We start from the raw sequence: 9,613 nt of genomic DNA, 5'->3' as shown, positions 1-9,613 counted from the left end.
ATTTTCTAATAATTGCTCCCACAGTTGATTTCTTCACACCAAGCTGCTTACCTGTTGCAGATTCAGTCTTCCCAGCCTGGTGCAGGTCTATAATTTTGTTTCTGGTGTCCTTTGACAGCTCTTTGGTTTTGGCCATAGTGGAGTTTGGAGTGTGACTGTTTGAGGTTGTGGACAGGTGTCTTTTATACTGATAACGACTTTAAACAGGTGCCATTAATACAGTTAACAGGTGGAGGACAGAGGAGGCTCTTAAAGAAGAAGTTACAGGTCTGTGAGAGCCAGAAATCTTGTTTGTTTGTAGGTGACCAAATACTTATTTTACCGAGGAATTTACCAATTAATTCATTAAAAATCCTACAATGTGATTTCCTGGATTCTTTCCCCCCATTCTGCCTCTCATAGTTGAAGTGTACCTAGGATGAAAATTACAGGCCTCTCTCATCTTTTTAAGTGGGAGAACTTGCACAATTGGTGGCTGACTAAATACTTTTTTGCCCCACTGTATGCCAGCATTGACCCTTATGTCCAGGCTGTTTCTTCTATACATGAGCCCAATTGTTGCTGATAATGATATGATGATGATATGAATAGGCCTATTCCTTTTCTGTCACACAGCTGATTTTAGGCCTGTCCAGCATTTTATTTGCGGAAAGATCAAGCAAATTTTCCTTGGAAATTGAAAACGTACTGTGCAATTTGTTGTAACCATAGAACTTTTAAACGGTTACCCAAGTTTCTAAAAATGTTTAGTGTACACTTTTTACTCAAACATTTAAAAACATGTTAAGCATATACAACGGCCCGCTTTCAAATAGGTTTTTTCTCAAGTATGCTAATACAGTTATGTATTGTACAGCACTATAACATCAATTCTGAATACTTTCAGCCCCACTGTAGCAGCTTCTCCATAGACCGTAGTACAGTGATTGCTGTGGGAGGCAGCCAGCAGATCGTCCCTCCTCCACAACCACTGCATATTCCCATCCCAAAGTGGAATACAACTCCGGTTGAACATCCTCCAGACAGCAGGTACATCTTTCTATGTTGTGTAATTCTAAGCAGGAACAGTTGAACTAATGCTTTAATGTATATGTTGAGTTCTCTCTCCTTTGAAACAAATGCATGCTGCTTTTCAGTGATCAAGCTGGTGAGGAATTCCTGAGATGCATCGCAACAAACAAGCCTTTGCCAGACTATCTCAAAGGGAACATGGCATACAACCTGGCTGAAGCTTTTAAATCGGCAAGTGTCCTGAAAGAAGCAATGAAATCAAATCCTGAGTTCCAGAAGAATACATCCAGGAGCAGAAGCCGCAGTCGAACCCGCGGAAAATCTCGAGCCAAGAGCCGTGCAAGAAGCAAAAGCCGTTCGCCAGACCAAAGCGGACGGAGCAAAAGTCGTGCTCGGGGCAAGAGTCGGCCAAGAAGCAAGAGCAGGGCAAGAAGCAAAAGCAGGGCGAGAAGCAAAAGCAGGGCCCGCAACAGAAGTCGTAGCCACAGTCGAAGCAAGAAGAGTCATGTGCGGAGCAAGAGCCGGGTCAGGAGGTCAAAGTCACGAAGCAGCAGTGCTGAAAGGAGGCATGGAAAAGACAAAAAGAGAAAGAGGAGCACCAGCCCCAGCTTTGGCAGCAGTGTTGGCATCAGTCATAATCTGACGGAAAATAGTCTGTTAAAAGGACTGAAGCTGGTCATGAACAGCAAAGAACTGGAGGAGCGGATGCCCACTCTCAAAGATGCCATACTTACTATTCAGGTATGGCTCCTCATCCATTTTCTAAAATGCTCTGTGTCAACCAGCACAAAAACTGGGATTTATGAATAATAGCATCTATGTAAACCTGGACAGAAGTATATCTAGTGTTTTATTTTAACACTTGATCTAAAAACACGATGACTGTAGCTGTTAGTGAGTTAGGGTGAAGATCCGCCACAGACCTTGTCAACTGCTGTAGGTCACAGTAGTGTAAAGAAATTACAACATTTATTTAAAACGTCACAAAGAAAAGCAGAACCAGATTACCCCATTTATATCCATTGTGCATGAAAAACGCAGTCCTTGAAACATGAATATGATACAAACTGCCAAAATGTTGGGAATGCTCTTGTCATTTACACACATTTTAAATACAGTAGGTGCTGGTGACACAGATGGGAAGCTAGTCAATAGAATCCTGGCTATATTCTTGTGTTGGTTCATGTTATACATTTTGTTTAGCTTCATATCAAACTATGGCTTATATATCAACTTAAAAAATAGAATTAGGCCAGTGGTGGTTTTATTGTGTTGCTAATTATTCTAACTTCTCTCCATTTCAAAAAGATACAGACCAAATCATAACCATTAACATCTGGGATTTACTTTTAGTTATGGTATGGTGGCAGCTCTCAGTATTGTTGTTAGGAGATGTCAGGGTGATGGGCTGCCACATGGAAGACACTCCAAATAGTTATGGGTTTGAGGCTTTAATCCGTGCTGGACTTGAACCTACCAAGCTAAGTCTAAAGGCCCTGACACACCAAACTGACACCAAAGAACATGTCCCGATGGAACACGACTGTTGTGTCGCCTCACGTCTCCTGCTTCTTGGCCAACAGTCGCACTGGAACACACCGCAAAGTCTTTAGCCGACGGCCAAGTAGCACGTACGAACTGCGCATGCGTGAGTGGCAATAACTCTCCTTACCAGCAGGCAGCGGTAGTGTGTATTCGTCATTCAAAAGAGGCTACAACCGGAAGACAGAGAAGAAGAACAGACTCCGTGATATAAACAAACAACAAATATCGTGTGCGTTCCATTTTCAATCTCGTCCATCGAAAACATGTCTCGTGCGGTACTGGAGCTATCAGCCATTGGAGTGTTGCTTGCGGAAGATATTCTTTGTGCCTTCTTAAAGCGTTTCTTTACGTCCCTCACTTCCGTTTCGCTTCTCATACACTGATTCGCTAGCTGAACAGCCAATCAGTGATTTATTTTGCTCGACTGCCCGACCCGACGCATGGCCGATTCAACATGTTGAATCGGCCATGCGTCGGCCATGAAAGGCCAAATAAGGCGTGTCACGGACACACCAAATTGAGTTTGGGCGACAGGGCACGCTTCGTCGTCCGACTAACGAAAACGGCCGATTTCGGCCTGGTGTGTCAGGGCCTTAAGACCTATTGACTGAACTACTAAGCTGCAAGGTCCAGTNGCACCTAACTAGATAGGGCACGGCTGGCTTGAACGATCCACTTGATAACCCGCGTCGTAGTAGCTACCGTTTAGCGAGAGCGCGTATGTTTTGGATTAGGCCAACCGGCTAACTCAAACATATCCAGGTTAGGTTGAACCAGCTTCGTAGTACAGGCTTCTGGACTAGGTTTTTTTTAATTTTTTTTTATTAGGATCCCCATTAGCAGTAGCATGAGCATTGGCTATTCTTCCTGGGGTCCTCACCCACACAAAACATACATAATACAAACCAGAACAGAACAACTCATCATTTCATGAAAAGTGCATGGTAAGGAAGTGAAAGCAAAAACAAAACAGAAAAAAATAGTCATCACATTTTAGCCATCATCAAGTCAAAACCTAAACAAAATTTTACCAACAATATAATTTACATGATAATACTAATTACTAATTACTAATTGACCCACAAGTACAGTTCAAATTTAATTTGTAGTTCTCAGATATTGTTTTAGCAAATGTTTGAAAGGTGGTTCACAGAGAGGCATACAATAAAGCAAAGATGATATCAATACATTTTTCCATCTTTACAACACATACAACTAAACACACTCACACATTAGAGCGGAATAGGAAATTATAAATCCAAAAGGTATGTTTTCTGTCATTATTAAAGTTTACGAGGCCAATCAACAAAAATGTAATTTATACTAAAGATTATCTTATGATAAAAGTGGGTTATTTGACTTCTCACGTAACTCTCTGCTGTCAGCAGCTCCTAACAGCTAACCAGTGCAGCTAAAGACAAAGACATACAATGAGCCTTGTGGGTGAAAAAGTGTGAAGGGAAGGACACAAAACATGAAATGAACACTGACAGATGAGAAGGGAGGCGTCACTGTGAGGAAACATTCTTTAGTAAGCCTTCATTTATTTGCACAAAAATACTTATTTGCAAGGAACGCAATTTTTTTTCAAGTTTATTAATCCACTACCTCCGTAAGGACCAAAGTAAGGAGACCGTAGTTACATCATATTTCAAACAATATTCTTGTCTTACATGTATCTGCATTATATTTTCCATAATATGTGTATTTGCATCTTTTTATGGTTGTGTCTATGTGCATGCATACTGTGTAGATGGAGTATTTATAAATTTGTATTTGTATCTGTTCATTTATCTGTATGCGTGTGTGTGTGTGTGTGTGTGTGTGTGTGTGTGTGTGTGTGTGTGATCAGATTCACCTATTCATTAAATGTTTTCATATCAGTTTGTGTTTTATTGTGCCAGCCTGCTTTTTTTCTTCCTCTTGTGAAACATGGACAAAGCCGGGTGAAATTATCGCCAGTCCTTTTAAGATTCTGGATTATGTTTTTAAAACTACAAGTTTTTTTTTCTTCAGCACTATCTTCCTTTTAATACACTTTTATTATCGTACCATTAATACATTTTTTTGATATGTCTATTCTAAGCCGTTTTTTTTTTTGCCTTACTGGTTATTGTATTAAATGTGATATCGATTTTCTGTGAGTATTTTAAGAGATGTCTACTGTGAAGCACTTTGGACTGAGATTCTTGTATGAAAGGTGCTATACAAATAAAACGTATTATTATTCATATCATTATGTCGAAATTCCATGCAGTTATTTGTTTCAGGTTATTCATTTCACAGCAGGAATCTAAACTTTTCTTAGACCTTTTTGATATGATCTCACTTTTCATACAGCTATTGGTGAGAAAGTTTGCTTGAGAAAATGTTTAAAAAAAAATAAAATACATTTGGAAAGGCTGTGTGATATTATAGTTTCAGAAATACTGTGCTGACAGAAAAGCCCTTGCCTCCTGGAAAATACCAGACTCCCATCCTTTATTAACAACAAAGACAGGTCTCTCATTGCCTCCAGTCAGGACTCACTGTGAGGAACATAAAAGCAGCACTTCTGAAGTCTCTCAACACAGGCAGCAATTACATTTGCCACCTTAATGTAGTTTTAAAGATATATAAACGTAAGATATCATAGATACAGCACTACCCTACAGCATTTGACTTTCTATAGTGCTATGTGAAGGACTCTGCTATCCTGTAAACTGTCTTCTTTTTGCTATCAAATCAAGTTTTATTTATAAAGCACATTTAAAAGCGATTTTTGGTCGAGCCAAAGTGCTGCACATGTAATAAAAACACATTACTACAATCACAATAAAAGACAATCTTTCTAGCCAATGCACTGCAAACCCATGAAGCATTCATCTGATCTCTTGATTGCAATAGCATTTGACTCATTCAAATGATGTGGTAAACACATTTCTTTATTTCAAAATGTCAAAACAGGAGACAGACTTGTGTGTGATCTTTTATTTCAGATAAAAATACAGACAAGTTGGAAAGTTGAACACAACTGCAAAATACACACATCACATTTCCATCACGGTACACGGTAACTGGTATTAATACAATCATTCAAACACTGACTTGAAACATCAAACCAGGATGTGGGGGTTAACTGAAAGCTTACTGTACAGCAACATATTCATTCTCATTGCCAAATATGTAGGAAGCAACAAAGCAAAATAAGCATGCTGACATTTTGGAACATTTACAGCCAAAGAAGATTTTCAAAATGTCACCTGTGCGTCTAGTAGAGATGAGTCTCGGATGTGTTTGGAAGTAGCAGAGCAAGGAACTTACTCCTCAAAGAACTCAAAACTTCAGGCGAGAACCCTCTCAACCAGAATCACAAAGATAACATTTATATTAATCTTTATCTAAGGGAAGTGCACTTCCTTACACCATGAAAACTCCTTCCTCTGCGGATCATATCTATAAAAAATAACCATGTGGTTCTCAGTGTAGGATCAAGCATAACTCAACACTTAGGACTTCTCCTTCTTTTTCTTCTTATCCTTCTTCTTCTTCTTTTTCTTTTTAGGGGATTTGTCTTTCTGTGTTTTACCTTTGTCATCATCACTACTGTCGCTGCTTTCATATTTTACTAGGCCTTTCTTTTTTCCGCTGCTGTTGGATTGATTTCCCTTGCAGTCAGTGTCTTCCACTTTGATTTTGTTATGACTCCCGATGTTCTGCTCCTTGTTTACCTCCTTTTTGGCCCTCCCTTTAGGAGGAGGGGTCTGTCCACGAGACACCGTGATGAGGAGCCTCTCCTTCCTCATCTCCTGTTTCAAGGACATGTTTCCCATGGCGTCCCCGTGGCTCCCGCCCTCGTTGTGGTTTTTGTTTCTGTGATCCCTGTCGTCCCTCCAGTCTCGCTGGGGGTCTTGCTGGTGGTCTCTGTGACTCCTGTGCTCTGCTGACTCTCTGTATTCAGAGCCCCTGTGGTCCCTCCTTTCTGAGGGTTGTGGATGAGCAGAGCTGCTGCTCAAATGGCGCGAGGGTCCCTTGCTGTCTTCAGCATTCCTGTCCATCCGCACTTTATGCTAAAAACACATAAATAACATGATTTTCCAGCAAAAATGTTACGGTGAGTGTACATTTTCAATATATAAGCTATGGCATTATTTAAATGAATTTGGGCATAACTTAAAGATTGTGAAAAGGTAACAGGGTTCAGGTTATTTATTTGTTATTCTACCCGTAAATAGATTTGGTTTGCAAATGAAACACATTTTAAAACACAGACAAACAAATCTCTAAAAAAGGACCCCCTGCGCCAACACATCTGAAAAGATTTTAAAACCACTAGTACAAACATGAGCAATCAAGAAAGTTAATAAATAAATACATGAATATGCATTGCATTTAATCGTTTCTGCCAGTTAAGATTTAGTCCAAAAAACAAGCAAATGTAAAGCGACACTGAGCATACAGTCTTCAGTGTTTAAATACAAATATTTAGTTTGGATGAATAAAGTTACATAAGATTCTTTTTAATACAACGAAGTGGACATTCTGGCCTAACGACTCACTATAACTTGACTAAAGACTGCAAAGATCAAAGAGTTTTAAGCGGCCTTGAGATGAACGGGAGTTATACTTACACTGCCCGAGTTCCCATGGTGATGGATGGCTGCATGGGTTTCAGCACTACTCAAATCCCCAATGAACTCCTCACATTTCTGACAGTAAAACCCAATCACTGGTGACAGAAAACTCAATCCTGCAAAGAGAGAAGACAGACAGTGAAGTATGTAGAGTATTTAACGCTAAAGGATACATTCATCATAGGAGACTGCCTTACCATCCTGTTTTAACAATCCTTCCAGCTCATTCATCAAGGATTCCATTTTTTTCATCCGGGCTTGTCTGTCATTCTTCCCTTCCTCATTGTCACGTGCCTACAAAACACATGCAACAATTCCAAAATAAATCAGGGGTTTTGTGATTCTTAAATGCATCCAATTGTATCACTGTCAGTAGCACAGCTTGAAAATCAATACCTTGTGATTATCAGAGGATGTCTGCGATGTACCACTGCCATCATTTTGTTCACGCTTCTCCTTTGTTGCTTCAAGAAAGAAAAAGAACAATATAATCCTCTTAATCACATCGTAAGCATTAGACAATAAAGTCATAGAAGATAAATCATTGATCCAGCGGACTTCAGTTGATACACCTCTTATTTCATCTTATCCTTGGCAACTGTAGAGAAACAGATCAGAAATCAATTGTGATTCCAAATGAGACATTAGAAAAGTATTGCGGTATACAGCATTACATTTCTGTCGTAACAAAAGAGTGTTCAAATCAGAGCAGTATTTATGAGCTGAAACATCTCAAGAGAGAGATATGGCACTAAGCACCGAAACTGAGGGAATGAATCCGCCTGTACTTATTAAGGTAAAATAATAACATGTATGCGCCGTACTCTGAACCTAGACAAACTATATGTCGCTCACCTTGTTAATGGCAGCAGCACCACACTCTTTCCGCTCTTACCTTTCACAATAAAAAGCTGCATCACTTCCTACCATTTCGCCCAAGGCCAATCAACAAAATAGTTTGCAGTTTAGATTGCACTTATTTATGTGAGGATTTAACCAGTTGTTAGCAAACATGGTTATAGTTATTGTTGAAATGTGATTGGTAGTTTGCTGCCCTGATAACTTGTTTAAGTCACTTGTCTGCCCTGTCCATGGGAACTGAGAACTGTGTTTCCAAGTGTTATTTTTTAACAAACCTTTTTTCCTTTGGACCTACTACTAAAGACAATACACTGCATTTTGTCTTACACAGTTACTTCTGCTGTTCCACGTACTGGGGAAAGTAAGTACAAATAGTTAACATTGATACTCTGGTTACTGGGGATAGCTACCGATAGTCAATGGGAAAAACGAAAGCGCAAACCTCTTCCTGTTTTGGTTACACAATTGTTAATGCACATCCTTTTTGCTTTAATTCAAATGGGGAGATCTCATTGGTGGCAAACAGAATTACAGAGTAAAGGTGAAGCTTATAAGGAATACATCTAAACGCTGATGGTGTTGTTATTTTAACAGCCATTACATTTGGCAATCAACATTTATTCAAAATGATAATTTAAAGCAAACAATTGTTGCCGCTTTAACTCAATGAACAAGCTGATTGAAGAGGTGATGGCATGATCAGTTAAATCAATCCGTGTAAACACAGTATTCTTACCTTTGATCAGTGACTGTAGAGACTGCAGAGCTTGCCGTACATTAGGGTTACCCAGCTCGGGCAGGGTTAAGGCTGCTGCTGTCTGCTCTGAACTGGAAGGTGCAGGAGACCGCTGCTTCTCCACCTTTTGACCCTGCATCTTCCCCATGATCTTGCCGACGTCTACTGTGTCCAGACTTTTTAATATGTTCTTGATCTTCTCACACTCACTGCTGTCCAGACTGGCAGAGGCTACGCTCGAGGAAGTCCTTTGAAGGGTTTGCTTGAGATCAAGCATATCCCCAAAGCTACTGAAAATGGGTTTGTTCTGTTGACTGCCTGAACTATCCATTCCCTGTGGTTTGTATGCTGCAAAAAGTGTGGTGGAGGATTTATTGGTTTTTTTTTCTCCAGTGTCTTCATTACCGTACAAGAACGACTCTTCATCTTCAAGCTCCTCAGCCTTCAGGACTGCGGATTCCTGCTGACTCTGCGCCTGCAGCCAAGAGAAGTCGCTCCCTACTCTGTCATGGGGAAGCAGCATACTGTCATTTTCCAATGATGATGAATTATCATTGCTCTCATATTGCTGATGTCGTTGCTCTTCATGAACACGCTCCACTTTTCTGCTTCCATCTGAACCCTGCACAAACAAAATTATAACAAGGACATACAATTAGCAGATAGCAGCTTCTTCCCTTTGTTATCTTGTTTGGCTATTAATTCAATGTTTTAGGAAAAAACGACGTACATGTCTATGTTTGCAAATGTTTTATACCAGGAGCTATATCCATGGAGGTGGATGTCCACTGTGCAGAATGTGGTATGAACAGTGTTGGCAGTAACACACTGGACCTTGCAGCTTAGT

General features: G+C 40.0%; 2 protein-coding genes across 2 annotated transcripts; one reads left to right on the top strand and one right to left on the bottom strand.

Moving 5' to 3' along the window:
• Nucleotides 1-476: 476 nt before the first annotated feature.
• Nucleotides 477-1,821, top strand: LOC104954209 (pre-mRNA-splicing factor CWC21-like). The gene is made up of 2 exons (XM_010781286.1): nt 477-1,029; nt 1,137-1,821. The coding sequence occupies exons 1-2, from the start codon at nt 830-832 to the stop codon at nt 1,819-1,821; spliced, it is 885 nt and encodes a 294-aa protein (XP_010779588.1). The 5' UTR covers nt 477-829.
• A 3,690-nt stretch (nt 1,822-5,511) lies between these two features.
• Nucleotides 5,512-9,389, bottom strand: LOC104954208 (zinc finger protein 318-like). The gene is made up of 5 exons (XM_010781285.1): nt 8,767-9,389; nt 7,566-7,633; nt 7,367-7,463; nt 7,167-7,285; nt 5,512-6,605 (listed from the first exon to the last, which is right to left on the bottom strand). The coding sequence occupies exons 1-5, from the start codon at nt 9,287-9,289 to the stop codon at nt 6,045-6,047; spliced, it is 1,368 nt and encodes a 455-aa protein (XP_010779587.1). The 5' UTR covers nt 9,290-9,389; the 3' UTR covers nt 5,512-6,044.
• Between the last annotated feature and the right edge of the window lie 224 nt (nt 9,390-9,613).

This window comes from Notothenia coriiceps, unplaced genomic scaffold (assembly GCF_000735185.1).
Source record: "Notothenia coriiceps isolate Sejong01 unplaced genomic scaffold, NC01 NC01_scaffold00023007, whole genome shotgun sequence".
NCBI lineage: Eukaryota > Metazoa > Chordata > Actinopteri > Perciformes > Nototheniidae > Notothenia > Notothenia coriiceps.
Note: the sequence above shows the minus strand (reverse complement) of the source record. Positions and strands in the feature narration are given on the sequence as shown.